The sequence below is a fragment of the Seriola aureovittata genome, chromosome 4 (assembly GCF_021018895.1).
Source record: "Seriola aureovittata isolate HTS-2021-v1 ecotype China chromosome 4, ASM2101889v1, whole genome shotgun sequence".
Lineage (NCBI taxonomy): Eukaryota > Metazoa > Chordata > Actinopteri > Carangiformes > Carangidae > Seriola > Seriola aureovittata.
Window position 1 is genome coordinate 6565442 of NC_079367.1, and position 24619 is coordinate 6590060.

General features: G+C 42.7%; 1 protein-coding gene across 10 annotated transcripts in view; it reads right to left on the reverse strand.

The window, feature by feature from the left end:
- LOC130167319 (chloride channel protein 2-like) overlaps window positions 1-24619 on the reverse strand; it is a 168550-nt gene that overhangs the window by 76714 nt on the left and 67217 nt on the right. For 6 of the 10 annotated variants that reach the window (XM_056373338.1, XM_056373335.1, XM_056373334.1 and 3 more), the window contains exons 2-3: window positions 21234-21384; window positions 6188-6238 (exon numbers count right to left, since the gene is read on the reverse strand). In XM_056373338.1, the coding sequence (XP_056229313.1) occupies window positions 6188-6238; window positions 21234-21384 (202 nt within the window). The remainder of the gene's footprint in view (window positions 1-6187; window positions 6239-21233; window positions 21385-24619) is intronic. The other 4 variants (XM_056373341.1, XM_056373340.1, XM_056373344.1 and 1 more) reach the window with 1 other exon arrangement.

Below are 24619 nucleotides of genomic sequence, written 5' to 3' on the forward strand. Positions count from 1 at the left end.
CTGTTCTGCTTTTCAAACAGGAGACTCTGAAAAGATAACGATCCAGTGCGTACAGTACAGCGGAGAACATACTGTTTGTACACAGCAGAATAAAGGGATAAGTGACACCAGATGGATGTCACCAATTTTGGATCAAAGCTGATACATCAGTTAGTTCTTGGGCCATATCCAAAATGTAATATCTTGAAACAGTCCAGCTCAATATTGTGATGTAAGATATTATGGGGGCAGGGGGAGGGTTATAATATAGAGTTATATAGTTATATCATTGTATTTTATGTTTCAGGTATAAGCAGTTCAAAGTTATATTTGTTGTATTTGTCACAGGCCATGGTGCAATCTGCAGTAAACCAAGCATTGATACGGTGAAAAATATCACTTATGGTGGGAAATATTGCAATATTCGATAATGTTGAACACTGGCCCAAGCCTATTATCAATATATTTAAACTTTCCATCAATTACTTTCATTCCAAAATTACTTATTCTAATACGTTGTTTGGTTTTTCGCATCGTAAGGAGTTTCATTATTTATACAAGGGTTGCACCAAACAAGTTAGCTACGCTGTCGGGTTATTATGATATAACTTAAAAGTTAAAAAGCAAGTAGAGTCATTCATTATGAAACGTTGCCATGGCAGAGATGATGCAGGAAATGTCTACATATCTACAGGGAGAGTGCACTGTCCGTAAAGACTGCACTTATGATGGTATGGTGCTTTACAGTTAATATTATGCCACAGATCTAAAGTCATTTCATGTGTTTGCTCGACATGGGAATTCCCTCCGGCGCCACACAGAGTTGAAACATGTCACATGTTCAGGTGTTGAATATTTTATTCCAGTATGGAGCAATAGTTAAGCTACTGTGGCAAAACACGGGATAAAATACTACTATATCTTGCCAAAGTAGCAGGCTCAGCAGCCAATTGGAAAAACGTACTTCTACTGTGGAAGTGCAAGGTTACGTAAGGAGTATGCGTGATCTCAACTGCCTCAAAGTTCAACACTTTTACGATGGTTTGCAACCGGTCAGGAGAATAAATTCAAATGGTTAAGTTTACCGCAGAGTGCAGATTCACCTGAACTGATCTGGATTATAAAAGTTATTAAAGTTACATGTGGATCTATGCAGCGTCAGAGGAGGAGAAAAGACAAAGGGAGCAGAGGAGAGGATGGAGATAAGTGGAAAAAGAAGAGAGTAAAAACTAACAAGACAAATTGGCCCCTTAAGCCAGAAAAGAAACATTGTCAGAGTAATAAAACCAACAAAGCATCTGTAAATGTTTCCTCTAGTACTTAATACGACTATCTCCATTCCCTCAGCACGCTCTAACTGAAGCGTCTCCTTCGCGCCCTCCGCTCCCTTCCTCCCTGTTCATCCATTCATTAATCCATCTCTCCATCCCCTCCTCCGCTCTTTTCCTCCATGTTGATGTTTTCTCTATGCTAATGAGATGTAAAAAGGAGGTGATGTTTATGTAAATGTGCTGCAACGGCGTTTCCCGGGCGAGCGGGCAAGGCGCCTCGCCTCGCATTCAATCACTCCGTTCGCTCGTTGAGTAACGGCGGTTGTGACACCTCTCTTATGGCTGCAGTACAATGTCTGCTTAATGAGGTGTAATGGTGTATCTGTGCCTGCGTGCGCACTCACACACATATATCGCACACACATACAAACAGGCCGGCACAGCCACTAAAGCTATTATGCAGAAACAGACTCGCTGTCCTTTAATAATCGCCTCCGAAGAGTGTGTGAACGCTCTACTAGGATGTTTTTCCAAATTTAAAAGCAGCGTGTCAAATATACGAGAATCAAACGAGGAACTCTCGGTGAACGGGGGGACGTTCAATATGCAGAACAGTTTGAGTTTAAAGTCAGATTATGTCGTTTAATTTAAATTCTTTGTCTTCACGTCGCTGCCTCACTGCTGTGTGTTGTGACATCTTTTACTTTAGGGTAGTTTGTCATTACAATTGTGTTATATCAAGTGTTTTGCAGATATTTGCAGCAGGTCACAGATCGTCGCGTTGTCAAAAGTTGTCGCTAACATCAGGCTTTTGTCTGCAATAGTAAAGGCTACAATCGCCATTCACACCCAGGTCAAATGACTCTGCAGTAGACACGGGTATTTATCGACTTCGGCGCCGATCGGCATTGATGTAAACAACAACCGGCGAAACCAGCGATGCTTCAACACGTCAGTCGTTACGTCTTTCAGAGCAATAACACAGCCTGTATTCAGAAACTGAGCCTTAAAACCAGCCGTCAGGACTTCTGTGACTTTGTGATGTCACTGCTCTCCGCCATGCCACAAGCCCCGCCCACTTGGACCCACCATCCAAACCTTGCAGGATTTGGTTTCTCTGAGTGTTTTACCTGAAAACAGTGAGCCAATCAGAAGAGAGGCTCAGAGCCTCCTCTCCTCTGATTGGCTCACTGACCTGTTGTTACTAGAGTTCCAGAGAGAAGCCTGAGAGAGGAGATGTAAAACTACACTGAGATGGTTTTTGGTTCTTAAAACCACAAATATATCTTCTTATGGATCAAACACTTCAAATAAAACACAGGACCTTTAAATTTTACACAAACGTGGAATAGAGGCTCTGAAAACGGTTTGTGATAAAAATATCTTTGAATATCACAGTTTTCAGCTTCATAAACAGAAGACGAGTTTCTCCTCCGATTGTCGGAAGAATCAGGGTTTAATCGGCCCAAAACTCCTGTAGTCTGCGCCCGGCTTAACGAGTTGGCAAGACAATCCTCCTTCTCTTTTGTCATCACCTTCTGAAACTGTTCCCATTCATATTTAAATCCGATACTCAAATATTACTCCAGCGAGAGCCGCTGGCATCAGCGTGCGAGCGAAGGCGAGGAGCGTTAAATATATCAGCACACAACAGACGCTTTTCTGTCCCCGCTTCGTTTCTCTGCTGTATCTAATTTTGCCTGAGCGCTGAACTCTTTCCTACAACTTTAAATTCTTCCCATCAATTGTGCTTTTCGTCTTCAACCGAACACACACACATGCACGTTCACGCGCTCACAGATCAATACCGTGGTCCTAACATCGTCTTTAATGAATTCATCAGGGTCGTGGGTGACGCGAGGTCACTCCCCCTCTGACCGATCAGGGCGGAGCCAGCAAACCGCTCGCCGACACCCTGGTTTCTTTGGAGGGTGACCCTAAATTTTCGCTGTCATGGCAACCTGCTCTCCAGGAACCAGTGGTTTGAAATGAATCAATAAAGTGAAGTTAAAGAGATACTGCGATACTGAACCAATATGTTGAAGCCTCTGACAGCTGACACTTAGCGCCAATTTTCAACACTGATGCTATTGATTATTTTAAATTTAGTATTTAGTGTCTAAATTATAAATCAAATCACCGTCCTGCTGCTGGAAATACTCACTACAGCACCAAATGTTGACCGATCCGCTGCAGAAAATAGACCCAAACTAATTCCCTTCTGTCTGAGTAACATTTGATAAAACTATTTTCATCCAGCTGTTTGAATAAAAATAAAAATAAATTCTCTGTGACAGGTTGTTAAAGAACTGTGTTTCCAGCAGTAACAAATGGACTGAGGAAGCTGCAGGAAGTTAAATTAGCTAAACACATTGATGTGTTGGTCTTGTCATGGCATCTGTTGACAATAACTAGTCTGAGAAAAAACTAAACAACTTTATTAGTTAAAATTTAAGATCCACATGTTTAAAAATATATTAAAAAAAACAACTTTTGGATTTAGTTTTTTCACATAAAAAGTTAAATTAAAAATTATTAAAACATCTATTCCTTCACCATCCAGACAAAAAAAAATCCATAATTGATGATGTTTGAATGTTTAATTTGAAAAGATTGAACTGCTGAATTCACGATGTCTCCTACTTCAAACTGTGATGTCACAAATCTTTAAGGTGAATCATCTTAATCAAAATCTTAAATGTTAAAAAACAGATTCTTCCATTAAACGTCACTAATAACGACGTTTGTCTCTGAACGGTGGCACATGCAGTAAGTTCTGAGGTGTGAGACTTTACTGACAGTTCATATCTGTTTAGTTTAATTAACTCCAATGAGCTAATTGTTGAACTAATGACTGGAAGCTTCTGTTTTATGATCCTCAATGAAGCAACAGTCAAACACTGGTGATGATGACGATGATGAACAAAATTAGCTCTGCATCAACACAGAGGCCACGATGATGTGATTGAGAAAGCAGCGGCATGATTTCTCCAGAGGCAACACACACACACACACACACACACACACACACACACACACACACACACACACACACACACACACACACACACACACACACACACACACACACACACAGAGCCAAGACAGGCAGATGGTGGCACTGATGATGACAATAACAGTCCATCAGCTTAAGTGTGGGTGAGTACGTTTGTGTGCATGTGATTTAAATGCGTTGGGGAAACATATTTCTTTCTCTTTCGTGTGTGTGCGCGTGTTTGCGTGTGTGTGTGTGTGTGTGTGTGTGTGTGTGTGTGTGTGTGTGTGTGTGTGTGTGTGTGTGTGTGCTGTTTCATTTCCTGGATGAAAGCCTGGTGAACCAAAAGCCAAGGGACCTGCTGCTAACTCTCAGCACCTCTTCTCTCTTCCTCTCTCATTCCATCTCCATTTATTTTATCCATCCAATCCCTAGACCTTTGCCATCACCCCCCCTCCCCCTCCCCCTCCCCCTCCCACCCCCCCCTCCCCCTCCCACCCCGCTGCCTTTTACACCCCCTGCTGCTCTCGTTAAGTTTCTCTCCCTCTGCCCCCCCATCTCATCATAAGTTTTCCTTCTCCTTCAAACCATCCTTCCATTTCCCGCTCTGCATCCATTCATTTCTCTTACTCTATACCTCGCCCACCCCCCACCCCACCCTAACCACCCATCTCTGCCGCTGCCGAGTCAGCACTTCCGTTCTGCAGTCTTCTGCAGACACACAAGTGCGCTGATTTATACTTTTACACCCCGGCATAACCAATTTCAGAGCATTTCCACTGCACATACCTTTTGTTATTATTTAAAATGACAGCAACACACACACACACACACACACACACACACACACACACACACACATATATACAGAACAGTATGCACATATATGGACCATACATACAAGGCTGCGAGCAGAGTGTGTGCATGAATTCATACATATTAAAGCAGAGAAATGAAGCAAACACACCATCAATCTTAGGAGGAACAAAAAAGTATGAAAAGTTGCAAATAATGCAGCAAACAAAACACACACACTGCACACAGCTGAGGAAAAAAAAAACATAAGTGTGTGTGTGTGTGTGTGTGTGTGTGTGTGTGTGTGTGTGTGTGTGTGTGGCCGTGGCACATTCGTCTGTTCTTAAGCAGCTGTAACAAAGGAGACATTGATCATCATGCTTGTCTGCAGGTTGCACTGCCTAATCAGAACCATTCATCTCCCCTATCTCTCTCTCACCCACACACACACACACACACACACACACACACACACACACACACACACACACAAACAAAACACACACAAGACACATACACACACACAGCTAAACTAAGATGTTCAGAGCTCTTTATTACTTTCCATTAGGGCTGCAGGCTGCTGTAACAAGGCCGGGCTGGGCGAGTTAGTCTTTTTTGGCACAGAAACACACGCACAGCGAAATGGGAATAATACGCACACACAGATATTTTTCATGTTGGCTGTTGATTAATATGAAGCCACAAGGGGTGTGAATGTGTGTGTGTGTCTTTGCAGGCGCTACTTTGCAAACTGCAGGATCATCAGACTTTTGACTTGTGGTTTATTTTTCCTGTTTTTCGCCCTCAGACACACAAACACACACACACACACACACACACACACACACACACACACACACACACACACACACACACACACAGTTAGAAACAAACCATGTGATTTATTTATTTATTTTAATTGATGGAGGCATTAATATGTTGAAAAGCAAGACGGGGGAGGGGACTTTTCTCAAGCGCTTGATAAAGTTGGAGCGACACTTAATGACCACTTATTAAAGATTAATGATGGTGTGGTAATGCAGCTGTATTACGGGGCGTGTAAGGGGCTGAGGGGTTGGTAGCTATAGGGGCAGATTGGGAATGATACAGACTTTTTTTGTTGTTGTTTGTTTGCTTGTTTGTTTACCAGAGATAAAGTCGTGGGCCGGGGCTTCCAGAACATACGGGTACCCTGACCCTGGAGGACAAATAGACCACATAAAAACAGTTAAACACAGGCAGTCTCCCCTCTGTGTGTATGTACAGCGCTGCACAATCCATCCGTCATTTTAAACAAGTTTCTTTTCCTTCAATGTGAAAAGGAAAAGAAAAATCCATCCATTTTTCTACATAACATTATTATTCCGTGATTGATGCAGGTCCTGTGCAAACTCAGCAACACGACAAATGAAGGAGCAGCAGAGGAAGAGAGAGAGAGAGAGAGAGAGAAGAGGGAGGGAGGTGGGAGTGATGGGAAAAAATGCAAACCCTGAGACAGAGAGGGATAAGAGCTGGCAGAGTGGTGATGAGAGAAAGAGGAGGAGGCGGAGGAGGAGAGGGGAGAGTCGGAGATAAGGAGGGAGAAAATAAGAAGGAATATAGAACGAAAAGAGGAAATAAAAGACAGGCACTTTTATAATAAGAAGAGGTAATGAATGATTTAGCTCTCATGAGGTTGACTTACTGGTATGATCACACACACCAATATTATAATAATGGAGAGGAGAGCTGCTGAATATTTATTCTTGGGAATTGAGTCTTTGCTAAACCACCAACAAATATACCTCACCCTGTGGGCACCCATAAGGTGAGCTCCACTGGGTAAAGGATGGCATAGACCTACTGTACAGGGCTGAATGACAATACAGTAAAACACTGTTGTAATATTATAAAATATGTTATAATATCTGTCTATCACTGTAAATTATGTTCTTATATCTGTGTACAAATACATTTACAGGATGTTTTAAACCATTTATTATATTATTATATATCACTTATAAAATTCTACATGGTTAGAGAAGAGTGTTGCCAAATATTGCTCTTAAATTGGATCCCCATGCAACAGGCAGGACATTAACTAACAGTATTTTGTGACATTAAAAGGTTGTGTCAGAAAAACACCTGTTCTGGACGGGAACATCCTGCGAGAGTCAGGATGCTAGCACGGCAGGGTGTAGGCTAACGTTAGCAGCTGCTAAGCTCTGCTCTTTCTAACATCAGTTACTTCTCATCCTCAAATCCCTTATTCCTGCAACAGTTAAACATGCTGTTTATAAATGTACGGACATTAAAGTGTCTTTTAGCATCAGCTAGTAAGGATGCTAACTTTGGCTTTGGACACCTGCGGCTTTAACCTCTTTTAGCACAATATCATGTATGTTGCCATCAAGAACATATTTAACATCCTTTCACAGAGCTTTCTCTCCAAAACGAGTCAGCTGGAAACATAAAAGACACTTTTCATGCCGCTAACATTAGCTTAATTAGCCAGCTAGCTACGCCGTTTCAATCGGCAAAATCAACAGCTGGAAAAAGACAAAGCTGTTTTTGTTTTGTTCCGTGTCAAATCAGAGTTTTGTTGTTTCAAGAATTAAAACAATGATATAAAACCATAATATTAAAACATGTTTGATTTTTATCGTAACGTCGGTATAAATCGGAAATATCACCTTAAACCAAATGATTGAGATGACGGGAATGCGCCGCAACTCCAGCAAAACTTGGCATTTTATGCCAAAATATTTCAGGTATTTGCTGAATTCTGCAGGTTAAAAAAATTTATGAAAACAATGTTTTCATGAATCTCTCAAAATGAAGATTACAACAATTGAACTTTGAATAATTACTGTGCATCTTCTGCTGGAAATTCAAATGAGTTATTTGGGGTTAAGGTCTTTTAACAGCCTGTCAGTCTGTTATTGATCAGTACATTAAATATCATCAGTCAGACTGGATCGTATCCATCACATCAGGTGACAACAACAAGTGGAGGAGTTCCTAAAATAAAAGTCAGATAAGGACTAACTGGTAGATCATCATGACAAAAACTAGTTGTATTTAATCCCATTTGTTTCTCCCTCAGGAGTTTTTCATAAAGATGATGGAGAGATAGAAAGTTTTCCGCTGGAGACGAGTCTGGATACAAATCTGCAAAGTATGGAAATAAAATACTGGTGAGTGAGCGTTGTGGATCGGCTCTGGGCTCACTGATGATTAGGGAGTAATAACTCAGAACATGGGGCTCTGATGGATGGAGAGAGAGGGAGGGAGAGAGGGAGGGAGAGAGAGATACACCAATACACACTCACACACACACACACACACACATTTCAGATTATACCCAGTAGCGATGAGGGGGTGGAGGAGGCGGTGATGGATTGCAGACAGAGAGGGAAGTGAAGAGAGCTGAGTGGTGAGAAAGGATGGAGAGGAAACGGAAGAGGGGGAGAGAGGTTAGTGGAGTGGTGGAGGGAGGAGAGGGGAAAAAAAAAGAAAAAGAAAAAGAGGAGAGGATTGGGAGGAAGAGGATAAAAGAGGAAGGGAAAATGGAAAATGAGATGAGGAAAGTGGAAAGAAGAAGTTAGAAGACACTTATAGATACAGATATTATAGGACTAGAGGAAGGACAGATGATGAGCGAGGAGGATGGAAGGGAAGGAGGACGAGGAGGAGGAAATAAAAGCCATAAAAAAAACTTAAGATCAGAGAGCAGAGAAGATCAATCACGAAGAAAATACAAGCATAAAAAAATAAAAAGCTGCACAGTGACCGAGAAAGTGGGACAGGAGTTCTCTGTGGCCTTTGGATTTAAATAACCATCGATTTCAGAGCGAGAGGAGTCGGCTATTAAAGCCACATGTTGATGTCACAATCCAAACACATAAAAATTAATGACAGCATTAATAAAACTCTGACCTGCGCGATTACAGCTGCAGTAAAGACTCTCAACAACACACACACACACACACACACACACACACACAGTTTATTGATTTATATATCTGCATTCAAGAACCGAAGCACCTCCAACAAATTCACCTGGAAATGCGGCAAGTTAAGAAATAAATCTGCTTTTATCGCACGTACTAACTGCCTTTGTTTCACAGGATTCACTATTTTAAACACTTACTTATCCTGGTGTCGTACAGGAAGTACAGACTTTTAGAATTTCTTTCCTGCTTCTCCCCCCATTTTCAACCATCAGGGTTTTATATTTTTCCAGCAGGCAGAGAGAAACTGATCTGGGTTCAGCATCCCTCTTTAAAACTGCTCCCAGCCGACTGAGAAACCTGATGAGTTTGGCAACCCTGAGAGTCCCTCAGTGACGGTTTCACAACGGTTCGCCACCTTTCAGCCCACTGTCGAGAGAGACGACAGGTGTGTCGAAGACTGGGGGGGGGAGTTTTATTTTCCCTCCGACAGCTGAGAGATACTCTGAGAGAAACAAACCAGCTGAATGAGCAAATTCATGTGTCACCAGTTGTCAAATCAACTATCAGCAATCAATATCCAAACGTTATTTTCCTAAATGTGAAAAAAATACAGACGAGCTCATCTTCTAGCCGACAGCTTAACTTACTCCATGGCAACATACTTCCTGTTTCCATGGAAAGCCTTAGTTTGTATCTGTTCATATAAGCGAGGACCGTTAATGTTTAATTAACGTGCAATTCTGAAAGATTATCCCTCAAACTGAAGTAAACAAAAACAGTTGTCTTATTTCAGTCTGATATAAGAACAATGCGAGTGAATTCTTCAAGTGGTTTGCTTCAAGTTTTCATCATGTCTGTTTTTTTTTTTTTAACTACAAAAAGAGGGATTCCCAATGCATGCTGGGAAGTCTGAAGATATGCCTGTTGCTTTAAAAAGCATTACATTTTATGTTCATTCTTAATCTCATCATCTGAAGTCAAAAGATCTGATGTTGTAAAAGTTCTGAGGTGAAATTTTAAGTTGATTTAACTTGAAGTTAATCGAATTTATATATTTATATTAAGTAAATGAGAAAACTAAACTACTGACCCGACTACTGTTTGGTGTTTTTACAGTGAAGAAGCCGATTGGCTGATTGAGAGAAGGCCTTTAATTGAGTCAATTTAAGGATTAAACATAAACACGAAATATATAATCTTAAAAACACACTCAGTTGGAGTGAACGCTGAAGTCACCACAGGAAACCTGATTTAGGGGCCGTGGGACAGGTGTGTGTGTGTGTGTGTGTGTGTGTGTGTGTGTGTGTGTGTGTGTGTGTGTAAATATGAAGTGACCGTCTTAACACTCCCGGCTGGCAGCGTTAGTGGTGCCATCTTGGCTCAACCTACTGTCCCCGAGACGATAAAATCAATGTAAGTTCACACCGCGGCCGGCGACCAGACTCTCTGCAGACACACACACACACACACACACACACACACACACACACACACACACACACACACACACACACACACACACACACACACACACACACACACACCTTCTTGAGTGGCTATGAATCAAATATTGATCAGTGGCCGAAGTCTCCTTGGTTACTTGATATATTAAAGTGAAAGTTCCCTCGCTCTCTCACGCACACACACACACACACACACACACACGTACACACACGTACACACACGTACACACACACACACACACAGACACAATTTCCTGGGAGCTAAATGTGAATGACGTCAGAACACCCCCACAGTGCGTCAGCGTGGTGCCCAACACACACACACACACAGGCAGGACACACATTCACGTGGCTCACATACATGTACAGTATATGTAAATGAATGTCGCCCATTCACTGCACAACCTGTTGATCTGGTGAACGCAGTCGTTGCTGAAGTGAAGTGTGTCACACACCGCGCTGCCTCCATCACAGCGATCATTTGTTCCAGCGGCTGCAGGTTGATAATATGAAAGCAGCTCTCAGGTGAATGATTTCTGTGCACGGAACATTATAATGACAACGGGTGCAGAAGTGCATATTCGAGAGATCTTATATATAAGAGAGACATTGTGTAATGATTCATGATTGTTCTGTTCACACAGCCTTGGAAAGTTTGTGTGGTGAGATGTAAAGAGCTGAAACATTGAGTCGATTAATTAATCACCAACTATTTTTACAATCGATTAATCATTGCAGTCGTTTCGTGAAACACTAATCGGGTCAAGCTGCTTGACTTTGAAGATTCTCTGTTGTAAACTGAAGCATTTACGTTGGATTTATCTTATAATTTATAGACCGGGGGTTTAAAAACCCAAACATTATTATTCTTTATTCTTTCATTTGAGGGATAATCAGTTTTAGAACTACAGTTCCCATAATTTGGGGCCTCTTGGGGGATGTAAACAGGAAGTCTAATGTTGCCATGGGGGCACTTAATTAGCAGTGGGCTACAGCCTGAACCATGTTAATTTATATTCACAGTAAATTCGGTAAATTACCATCATTAAAAACATGCTGAATAAGCTATTTGCAGTTCCTGTTCGCAATGTACCCAAGAATCCGTCATCAGATTACTGTGATATTACAGAAGACTTAAAAACATGATGATTCACATGGAGTTATAAAGACTGCCTTCATTTTAATAAATAATAATACAACTTATTTAATAACATAATTAAGTTTGTTATCATCAAACCGGGGCTGGCACTCTACGTAGCCCCAGGAGAGACGTGAGGAAGCGGTAACACCTGACTTACAGACGAGACGTCACGTACTTTAACACAGAAATGACACTTGTTATCTGTGTTACAGGAAATGTCAGTTTCCGAAATAAAAAAGCAATTATGTCATCCATGTAATGTTGTTTATGGTCCGTTTTTATTTCTATATAGATTTACAATGTTTTCCTGCGTCAGTTTGACCTTGGGGCAACACCTTTAATGAGTCCAAAAGGTGAATATCACTTCAAAGATCCCCAGGGATGGGTGCAGTCCCCCACATACAGGTGAACTAACACGCAAACAACTGGTTTAATTTCACATCTAATGGACACGGAGCAACATTTACATTCATTCAGAGTTGCATTCCTGGCTACATGAAGAACTGGAGTCCAATATTTACCTTTTGTTTTAGCTCAAACTTCAGCAAAAAATTGTTAAGATAAAAATACTGATTTGGAGAGCTTTAATAATTCCTAAAGTCATCTGGATTTTGTTCCAGCGTAAGTTCTGTGTAACATAATGAAAACATAAATACGTTGTAAATGTATTTACTGCAATAATCCTGTAAAGTGACTCAACTGTAAAATTCACAGCAGCAGCCACTTGGCCCTTTAAAGATGCAGCAGGCAGCCACCACGGTCTGATTCTTGTGATGAGTTCAGTGGTGCACCAACAGGACGGTGCTGCGGCGAGTGTTACTATATGACTATTGATGAGGCGGGGGCAGCAAGGACCGGAGTGAATCTCTCAGACTTCAGCTGAAGCCCTGCACCTGACAGCTGACAGCGACTGACTGAGCCGCATCAGTAACGTCTGAGGAAGAAGAGAGAATGTTTGTTTTGCTTTCCACCTTTTTTTTATCCTCCTCTTAATCTCTTCACCTGATTCCTTCAGTCTCCCTCAATTTCTGCTGTTTTTCCACCATGGGATTGATCTTAACTTGAAAAAGAAATTTCTGTCTGTTTCAATTACAGCCAATGAGTATTCATCAAAATGTCTAAGTACGATAAATGTTTGATATCTCGCTAATGCTTTGTCTGATTTTCATTAAACTTATCAGGTGAGGTAACTTATCCAAGACGTCTGTCAGATTCTTCTTCCGTCTACAGACTCTGCTCCAGAAAGTGTGAGACGTCAAACCATTTCAAAGACGTACACAAATGAGCTGTAAATAATCTGCCATTACTAAACTTTCCACGCGTCATCGTAAAGATAGCACGAGCAACACTGATAAATTTTATATCATAGCTTAATAGCTTAATATTGTTAAGGTATGTTTTAAATTGCTTAACGATTCAGTCGGTGAATTCGGTCGGTCTGATCAACGATGCTCTGTGGAGCTGCGGGTTAAACCTCAGGTGAAAGTCAGTCAGTCATCACAGAGATTAAGCATTTATTGTTATTTAAAAGAAAAAGAAAAAAAAGAATCTTGCAAAATCTAAACTCACAGATTTCCAGTGCTAAATCTCAAATCTCTAACCTGCATTAAACTGCACAGAGAGTAAACATTTAACCTGAGTAACAATGCTCGAGAAATTACCTTGTTATTTAGAGTGTGTCTCAAATTTTCTGGTATTTTTTTGTGCGTTCAAACTGGCTGTGGAACACACCTCGGTGGTAAAGCCTCTGCCGAACGTCACCTGGTCTTAATTCTAAATATTCACTTCTCTGGACGGACTGTGCCTCATTATTTCATCTTTTATTCGTGAAAACCACATTTCATTAAGAATGAAAGCATCCCAGCGCTCCCGGTCTGCTTGGACCTCGATCGTTGCTGCTTGGGGCTCTAGTCTATTATTCTCGTTTACCCACGAGGTGCGAAGGATTTGGATATTTATTTTGCTATTGTTGGTTTTACCGTCCAGGAAAGACGATTCAAAATTTACATTCTCAATGTGTTTTGCTAATCCTTCCTAAACCGCTGTGACAACATGTCAGGAGGCATTAGCCGGTCACACATTTTCAATGCACACATGAACACACACACACACACACCTGCAGCTGCACTCATATGCACTTACACACACACACACCAACACACAAGCGATGTGGGTGTCAGTGGTTAATCAAAGTGTAAATGCGTGTGTTGTTTGTATGAACGCATGCACGTGCGTGTGTCCCGTGACAAATGCGCCACTTGGAACCTGCCATCAGCCAATCAGGTGCTTCACTGCCCTGCCATTTCAATTTCAACAGCAATGGATGGGTGGGGGGTGGGGGGTGGGGGGTGGGGTTAGGGAGAGAGAGAAGGAGAAGGAGAGGAAGGAAGGGGAAGGACGAGGAGACGAAAACAGAGGAAAGGACAAAAGGAGAGGAGACGGGGAGACAGGAGGACGGTGGAGGAAAGCAAAGAAAAGAAAGAAGATGAGAGCATGTGAGCAACTGTTGGTCGCTAGGCGCCTGACGGTCACCATAGCAACATGCGGCGCCATGCTGATCTCCTGCTGACATCACACCTGTTGAAGCGAAATGCTGTGTGTGTGTGTGTGTGTGTGTGTGTGTGTGTGTGTGTGTTGTGTGTGTGTGTGTCTTGGAACAAATTAAATGACATAGCGGTGCAGGTGGACTGAGGGATAGAAACAGAGGGGGAAAGAGAAAAGAAAAAGAGAGCTGTGTGTATTTCATCACCCTGTGGACACAGCTGCTTACAGTGTGTGTGTGTGTGTGTGTGTGTGTGTCCCTTCCAGGATGCTGGGAGCTCATGTGGGAGCCTGTGACATCAGCAGTGAGAGTGACTGACAGCAGCCTGAAGCTCGATTGTTTCCACACACACACACACACACACACACACACACACACACACACACACACACACGTGCGGATACAAAAGCTAGAGGTGACCTGACCCCCCCGCCCTTCCCAACAGTAATAGATAAAGACAGATTCAGATGGAAAGATTAAAAAAAAGGAGGAGAAGAAAGAAAAAAAGAAAAGACATTTAATTATTTCATTATATAGAAGAAGAAGAAGAAAAAGAAGAAGAAGAAGAAGTAAAAGAAGAAGAAGAAGAAAAAGAGGGAAAAAAAGAGCCAATGGAGTTGATGTCGATTTGTTTTGGCGACTCACATCGGATCACTAAGTCACATCTGTGGGTAAATAAAGCTTGACTGGGATTTGAATTGGTGCATCACTGCGAGTTACCTTCTCCTCCTGCTGCACGGTGTGTGTGTGTGTGTGTGTGTGTGTCTGTGTGTATGTGTGTCTGTGTGTGTGTGTGTGTGTGTGTGTGTCTGTGTGTGTGTGTGTGTGTGTGTGTGTGTGTGTGTGTGTGTGTGTGTGTGTGTGTGTGTGTGTCTGTGTGTGTGTGTGTGTGTGTGTGTGTGTGTGTGTGTGTGTATGTGTGTGTGTGTGTGTGTGTGTGTCAGGGCAAGTAGTTCCTCTTGTCAGCTGAATATTTTATGTCCGTTCTCATGGCTGACCTCTTTTTACAGAATTCGTAACGCTGCAGTCACGCACAAACACACACTCTCTCTCACACACTCACGCACAAACACACACTCTCTCTCACACACTCACACACACACACACACACACACAGAGTAATGTAATCACACTGCTTGTGTAATCCTTACCTTTTAACCCTGTCTGTTGCAGGGAATCAATTTAAAATGGTCACTCTGAAATTAGACGCAGTATCTTTATGCCATCAACCTTTAGAGCACAACAACAACAACAACAACAACAACAACGACGACGACGACAACAACGACGACAACACGGGAAATTCAATTGTTTCACCTGCGCTGATTAAATCGAATGAAATGACTTCAGGTTCAACGTCATGGCAAAAAAAAAAAAAATAATAATAATAAATGGATGAAGGGGGAAATATATAAAAATATTTATTTGTGACCAAGTGATGCAGCATGAAGTGGAAGGAAGACTGAGGCCAAGACGATTCCCCCTAACGTCCAGAGATTACACACACACACACAAACGCACATAACCACAGAAGAAGATACGACTATGAGCAGCGCACTCCTTCACCGAGGGGTGGGGTGTGGGGGGGGTTCCTGTTTTATTTCTACCTGCTCCTGTACCTCAGCCTCCGCCTCACTGTGCTGCAGTGAAGCTCGATGCTGCACCCTGCTGGCCAACAAACGCTACAACACCCCCCCACCCCAGAGGACAGCACCGGGTGGTTGAACAGCCAACAGCGAGTGAAAACACCGTATGTTCTTTCTTGTGCCGCTTGTTTTGTTGTTTTCAGTTTATAGACTCTAAATGGAGGCATTGTGGGTAAAGAAAACCTCCATTCGGTTTTGTTGCTCCTAGTTGTGCACTTCCTGTTATGAGGCTGAATGTTTTACAAGCAGACGCACCCTGGTGTACATCACTAATTAAGCCAAATTTAAAACTGAGATCACGATCCCAACTTCCATTAACACAAATCAGTGGAAGGTAACTAAGTCTGTTTAATCCAGTTCAGTACTTCACTTCAATTCTGAGGTACTTTTATGCCACTTTCTACTTCAGCTCCACTACGATCCAGAGGGGAAATATTCTACTTTTAACTCCACTACAGCGAGACTAATTACTTTGCAGATTAAAGATTTTAAATAAATTTTAAAAAATACATTTATAAAGTTCAACACATTGAGATTAAAACAACGTTTTCCAGCTCTTGTGGCAGAGTGTAGTTGTCTGGTTCTCACATGGCTTTAGGGAAATATGTCCAATTTAAGAGAAACTGACAAAATATGAATATAAGTGTTTATAATGAAAAACTGTTTTACAAAACTGATCACACCAATTTTATCTACACAGCTATTAAGAGATTAAAGTAGTTAAATGACTCCCACTGGGGAAATGTGGCTGCTTATAGTGTTTAGAGAAAGAATGAAAACTGGTTGATGGAAAGGTGATAAGATGCACTGAGCGGTAAATCTGTGCCTTTAAACTTATATGTAACTTTCCCATATTAAAAAAGTCTAAAAATGACAGCGGCCCGTGTCAAAATTTACTTTTATGTAGTTTTAAGCCTCATTTTTAAGATACTTTTAAGATACAGAGACGGTCTCTGTCTGACTCGGCTTCCAGTCACTCCCGGACGTCCTGCGTTCACCGAAAAGCGCCTTTTTTTTTAGCGATTTTTAACGTGTAACTGTTTTATTCTGTGTTTTTCTACTGGTTTTTAATCCCCCGGTCTGTTTGTTTTGGACGGGAGGAAACCTCTGTGGATAATTTTGCTGCGGTTAAAAACCTCCTGAACCACTGACGCTGAAGGAATCCAAACTTGGAGAAGTTGTCTGACGTTAACGGTGAACACAACAGCTCCCATGATCCCATGCTACTTCACCACATCGCCACGCCATAGGGGAAGAAGTTTCATACTGTGCATCATCATTCATCATCATTCATCATCATACACGTAAACGGCTGTTTAAATTTAAAATGCCTGTCAGCCTCAACTCCTTTCTCACCCTCTGGATTCGAGGTCTCTACATTATGTCGAGCGGGCTCTTAAATATTTGACTTAAACCTGCTGAAACCCCCGTAGTCAGGAAACTGCAAAGAACAGCAACTTCCTGAACTCAGGAAGCACCTTCACCGCATCGTGAGTCATCCATAAATGTCTCTTTTTCTAATAGTGATTCCGAACAAGTTGCTCGGATTGTCTGATCTCGGAGCTGAAATGTACAGCTCTTTAGAAAAAGACCCACTCAGCTTTTTCACAGCTCTTGCAAAGGGCAAAAGGTGCTCTGGCTGATGATGCAAGGCTGGGCTCTGCCTTATAAGTGAATGATAGATGTGGGGTATAGCTGGAGGGGAAGAAGAACCAGCTAAGCCTTAAAAGTCACCGGTTGAAAGCTAAAAAAACCAAAGAAGAAAAGTGAAAGTAAATCAATTCTGAACTTCTTATCCTGAGCTTAGGAACCGCATCCTGGTTCAGGTTCTGAGCTTTGCTGCACTGTTTTGTAGAAAGCTGTCGACATGTCAAAGACTTCAGGGCTGGACAAGTGAGAATAAAGTTACCGTTCACTTCCTCTAAACACAGTGAGAGTGTGTGTGGGATTATACAGGCTCCAAACTTAAAGGGGTTCTGCCTCTACACCCAGAATATTAGAGAATATCACAGAGACTAACAGCGGGAAAACTTTTCTTGATTTCTGTTGGATTTTCTTGTTGCTATGTAACACAATTTTTGATGTCGAAAGAGGTTTTGAATACACCTACATGACTGGTGTCTGATGTGGTAGTTTATATTGTGTAGAAGATAATGGCCCCGCACAGAAAGGTAAATCTTTTCATACATTATTGTAGTGTCAGTTTATATAAGAGACCAATAACTACAGAAAAACTGGGTTTAAAGACGTCAGGCAGACAAGATAAAGAGTTTTAATACTTAAGACGTAAAAGATTTGTTTCCTTTATGATAAGCGTTTTAAAAATTGCAATTTATTCTTGTGATATAATCATATTTAAATTAAAGTGATTCTCCACCAGTTCCTGAAACTTAAAAAAAAAAAAGAAATATTTGTTTATTTATTTTAGAAAAAGCCACACTTCTCATTCTGCTCCATAAGATTTGACAAGGATTAGATCTGACACTTTATACATATCAACAGGCTCAGTGTCCTCCGAGCTGCCAGCAGCATCGTGTGACTGAAACACACTCTGCTGGCCGTGATTAAAGAGACGCTACCTGTTGTTCAAGCTGCTCTGCTGTCATTACATTTCACCGTGAACAACGCCTGGAGTCGCACCAGCATATCATAAACACACACACACACAGTTGAAGTGATGACAGCTCCTACAGAGACAGAGGATGCTGGCTGCACCACTCAGCATCATTAAACACCAGCAAATGAATAGGAAGATGTCTGTTTGTGTCTCCCTGTCTGTGTGTGTGTGCGTGTGTGTGTGTGTGCCTGTGTGTGCCTGTGTGTGCCTGTGTGTGTGTATAAAATATAAATAACAAAACATAGTGAGTGAGCAACAATAAAGAGAGATTGTGCCGATCTAAGCAGGGTGACACTGTATTGTGTGTGTGTGTGTGTGTGTGTGTGTGTGTACACATTTGTGTGTGTGTGTGTGTCTCCCACAGCAGCTGTAGTCATAATCCACAGAGGCAATGAAGAAGAATGTGTGTGTGTGTTTTATATTCACATATATTTTCAGCCAGTCGCTTCATGTTTTATGCCTTTATCTCACTGTGTGTTTATAATCAATTCAATCGCTGGCATTTTGGTGTCCTGATCTTTATAGAGAAAATGAGAGGATGAGGAGGAGGAGGAGGAGGAGGAGGAGGAGGAGGAGGAGGAGGAGGGACATGGATCGCTGACTCATCAGCTGCCAGAGAAACAAGAGCAAAACTCATCACTGAGATGAGAGCAGAGGACACACACACACACACACACACACACACACACACACACACACACACACACACACACACCTGCAGCATTTAGAACGGTGTGTGTGTGATTAGCGCTGGCTGCATTGTTTACTTGTCAGCAGCAGAGGGCGCTGTGTGGACACAGAACCAGCAGCTCCAGTGGAGATCGATGCTCAGCAGCACTTCAGCAGAGACTTCATCCAGTCACTCTGATTGTCACCATTTAGACACACAGGGAGAAATGTGAAGGAGGCGAAATTAACTTCAAGTTCTGGGTGAAACTTTTTCTTTTTTTGTCAAAACACTGATGCCGTGAACGTCAGTCTCTCCCACAACCTGCACTCAGACCGATGGAAGTGATGGGGGACAAAAGCCACAGTGCTCTTTCTTTGTAACGTATTTTCGATGTTTGATATGAGCATCTGACGTTTGTTTTTACCACAGACTCAATGAGCTGTGACTCTGACCTTCGATTAAATTCAGCACAGTCACAGGATCAGTCGGTGAGAGCGGGAATCCTTCGTAAGGTTTTTTATCAAGGCCACAAACACGACCCGACGATCGCTGGAGTGATGTTACTTGAGGTAATTTGTCAGACCGCTCAGCTTCTCCTGCACCTAAAGGAAGATTTAATACAACTTCTTTCTTTTTTTTACACATGCAGTGATATTCCCCAACACCTGTAAACACCTGTAAACACCTGTAAACACCTGTAAACACTCTTTAATGTGTAAATCTGTGGATTCTTAAAAGACAAAGAGGGAACTGCCTTAATAAGAGCGAGATATAAACAGTTTGTAATTACTCTGTTCTTTCAATAAAACTGTTGATAAAGAGACAGACTTTCATGTAAAACTGGTGTGTGTGTGTGTGTGTGTGTGTGTGACGTTCTTTTATCTGCCACGTGGAATTTAAATGACATTTCCTACATGTGTTTACAGCCTGTTTTATCCTGTTCTGTGTCCTATACACAATGTTATCTAATCTCAATATTATCTGCCACACACACACACACACACACACCACACACACACACACACCACACACACACACACACACACATGCATGCACACACACACACATAATTATTATTATTACTAGCAACAGTACAACGAGAGAGGTGGGGGGGGGGGCACATGAAACCACCCGTGCGTTTAAACGCTGGATTCGCCAACATGTCGTCCGCACATCGTTCTTCTTCAGGTTTTTCTTTTCTGTCCCGGTGTCCAGCCTGATCAATGCTCCCACAGCAGAGAGCGGTAAAGCATTAAGTGCTTCAGTATTACATTTCCAACGCTGAGGTAATGTACAAATGATGTTCCCCCTTCAGGGCAGTGATGCTGAAGACGGCTCAGGCTGCTTTATGGAGCGGATACTGTTACTGTTTCCCTTTAATGGGGCAGATATAATGTTCTATCTAATCCCGACGGTTACCGCCGCGGCTTGTGATGTAAAATTGCATGACTTTCCTGAACCGAGTCATCACCAGGACCATTAGCGAGGAGATTATTTCCTGTTTTTGTGTCCCAAGTATTAAAGACCTCCACCCAGCCGCCTGCAAAACGAGCAGAGTGAGAGACACCACAGTCTCGTGCTCTAGAAACCCGTCTTCAACAGCGATGTGGAGGGTCAGTGCGGTGACCCGAAGACGAGAGGTGAAGTCCGGTTGCCCCTCGCATATAATCACTTTACATGTTGTGGATCTTTAAAGCATTAAAGGTGCAGAATGATGGTCAGCTTGATAGTGCTGCGTGGTTTAAAAACAGGCCTCTGCGGCAACCTGCCCGGGAGGTTTGTTGTTTAACTCGTTAATCTACAATGTCTGACAGGAATGGTTGAGAGGAGGAAACTATTCATCAACAAAACGCCCAGGTCACGGCCGCCTGAGAGAAGTTGGACTCGGTTGTGCACCCAATCCCAGCTGACACTTCACCAGTCATATAGAGACAAACAAGCATTCACGCTCACATTCACACCGACTCCGCGACGGGCAGGACTGAACCCAGAACCTGGGTTTTTATATCGCTGTGAGGCATCAGTGACGACCACTGCGCCACCGTGCCGCTCGGATATCAACTGTATAACAATTAGGAATACTGACGGAGCCAGTTTCCATCTCAAGTGGATCTGTTTGAGCAGGAGCCGCCCCGACCCTCCGACTCCAGTGTTTCGACCTGGTGGCGTTGAAACTTACTGCGGCACTTGGCACAGCGTCCCTTGTCGTACTCCAGCAGGTCGAGGGCCCGGCTCCGATCGCTGACCGACCGCCTCTGCCCGCTCTCCCTCAGCCGAGCTGCCTCCTCTTTGGCGTACACCCCGAGCTCCTGCGTGTAGCGCCCATACATCTGGAAACACACACAGTACGAGCATTAGCTTCTGAACTCAATGTACACACACACACACCACACACACACACACACACACACACACAGTAATTATACATTAAAAACAGGGAGGAGTCAAAACATTTGGATGTCATCTCATGAGGGAATTCATATTCTAGTTATTCTAAAGGTGAATTTCATGTATTAGATATTAATGGTGGCTGTGCGTCGTCTCCACCAATCAAATGTGTTTGGGAAAGAAACAAAGGGACACAGATGATGATGTAAGAAGTCAATGCAGAGCTGCTGACTGGCTGTTCTGCTTTTGTTCAAACTGATAATGACCTGGAAGACCTCCGTGTCATCAGGGCCCACACCCTACCTGACAGGTCAGAGGTCAGCCGACAGGTCAGCGTGGAGGAATACCTCCAGAGACGGTTGTCTTTTTCCTTGAAGGAAACACACACACACACACACGTGCGCGCGCTCACCCCAAAACTACATAACACACACATACACACACACAAATACACATTAAAAAAAAGTAATAAAAAAAAGACGTCTAGTCAGCAGTAGAAGAGACAGGAAGCGTCAAGTTTTGTCCACCGCCCAGACACCAGCTCCCCCACCCATAATGCTCCTGGGCGGTGAACAGGAACAGGGCCACTAATGACTTCCTCTTGTCCGCCCGTCACAACATGGCGCGATATAAAAATGTTGCCTCAGCAGGTCATTCGAGGTCAAGGATCAAGGAGTTGCTGATGGGCAAATGTCGGATATTATAGTAATAACAATGATCAAACATCATCATTATCACACACACAAACACACACACACACACACACACACACACACGGCCCTCAGGTCAGATCCTGACATGTCTCCAGAGGGCCGAAGGTTACAGACCGGACAGGTCATAGCTCCACAGGAAGCAACATTAACTTCTTGGCCAGTAAATTCTGAATCTGAATTTCTACAGACACGTTTCTTCTCCTGGGGAACGAGGTACATATATCAGTTCTGCAAAACTGATCCAGCTGTGACAATATTTTACACACAGCTATTAACATCTATTACTCTGCAAGTCTGAAGTCAGTGGTGCAGATCTGGGGGGGGGCAGAGAGGGTAATATACTGTAGCTTCAGTCCTGCTTATGCAAAGTGCTAAACCATCTAACTTCAGGAGTCCATGTTGCTCTTTTTGGTCAGCGGTTTCACTGATGTTGTTGTTGTTGTTTGTGTTCTTGTTGGTAGTGGTGTTACTGGTGTTACTGGTGTTCAATATTAAGGTTGCATTAGTTGTTATTGTGTTAACGAATGTCGTTAACGAGATCCGATTACAACGAAGAGGTGGATGTGACTCGAAGGAAAAGCCTGAAACAAAAACTGTGATTAAATCTCCTTTTAATTTCATTGTCTGAATGAAATCTGACAAAGTGTAAATCAAGTAAAGTTCAACGCACTTGAGTTGCTCTCAATCAAAACAGTAAGAAAAGACGGAGTTTGATGATGTTGTGAAATAGTGAGCGATCAGGGGAGTTGTAGGAAATAGAAGTCTCCTCCTCTCGGCATGGAAACTGCCAATTATAGAATATTTGTCAAATAACAATGATCACAATGAGCACAAAGTTTTAATCTATAAATACTGGCATGACCTTGAAACAATGCACACTCTGTCCATGTCACAACAGTCTGGCACAAACACGGTCGTGTTTACACAGCAAAGCAACGGGTGCTTTTCTATTTCTGTTTTAATGATCAAAATGTCCAGATTCACTTTGATTTCCATGCATGTCAGGACGCCACGCCACGTGGCCCCTATGGCCTGACGGAAGAAAGTGTTTAGATAACACACACACATGCACGCGCACATCCGCGCACCTACACACACTCACACTTTGCTTAATTGAGAACGATGAAAGAGATATGCACTCGGCACCTTGTAAACGCCATCGGCAAAACACACAAACTGGAGGCCTGCTGGCTATTTTTAGCCATGCACACACACACATACACACACAAACACACACACACACACACACACACACACACACACACACAAACTCTTGCATAAGTTTGTGTGAACTGTAAAAGTGACTAGTTCACTGCTACTTTATTGGGGTCAACGATCGCAGCAGGTTGACTGACAGCGGTGCAGGATCTGAAGTTATAGAGCTGCCGGTCAAAACAGTCGATCAAGGACGTTTACCCGAACAAACGGCAGAGGCAGCCCATTCACAGAGAGGCTGGCCTCAAGTCAAACTGCCCGGATACATGTCTGACAGCGTCTCATCACAACCATGCTGTGAAAAGGTCGACCACTGCTGCTCCCGACCACCGCAACCCTGTCTTGTGCAAGTTCTGTCCGTATCAAACACGCTTGGTATTTGTAAAGCCTCGCCAATTGTGCCACTAGGGTCAATGAGATTCCGGCAATCTCTGCAGACGTGACTCATCTGCATTAAACACTGTTTCTCAACTCGTTCCCTCAATTCATTACAGATTTACAGAGAATGGTACACTTTAAAGAGACTTGCACAGGCCTGGAAACAACATTGCTGTTTAAAATGTTTAAATGATAGTTATTTGACGTCGGGGTGTGTGAGGTATTTATTTATAGTTGGTGTATTACCTGCATTAAATTCAGATCAGTGCTCTCCCAGTATAGAGAAGCAGCCGGGAGCACAGGGTGTACAGGGGAACGTGTTTTAGCCACTTTTTATATATCAGTTGAAGTTTACACTTTATTTTGAAAACCCTCACTGCACAAGCTCAACTACAGCACGCACTGTATTACCCCGCAGATCAGCTGCTTGAGCTCAGCGTGGGGGCACTTGTGCGTAGGAATACCACAGAGGTTGCGTGACCGTACGACCAAGTTTATCTGAATCTTACAGAAACATTTACATTTAACAAATGTTTGGAAGCAGAAGGCACCATGAGACGAACTAGACATCAGCTCAGATATATTGTGAAAAGTCTGGGAAGTGAAAATTGGAACGAGCATGTGTTCGTGCCAAAGTCGGGTAAGTGACCATCTGCCTCTCATAAGTTGGCCGTTAGAAAGCTGCCCGAGGCCAAGTACTAAAAGTTTGAAATGTGTCACCTCTACCTATCTGCAGCATTTCCTGTGTGTGATGCACATCAGAAGCAAGCAACATGCCTCCAACGTTCTTTATATTACTTTATTAATGAAAACTGTGCATGAAACTTCTCTTGGGGGTGTAAGACAGCGGAACATGGGGTGTGTCCAAGCA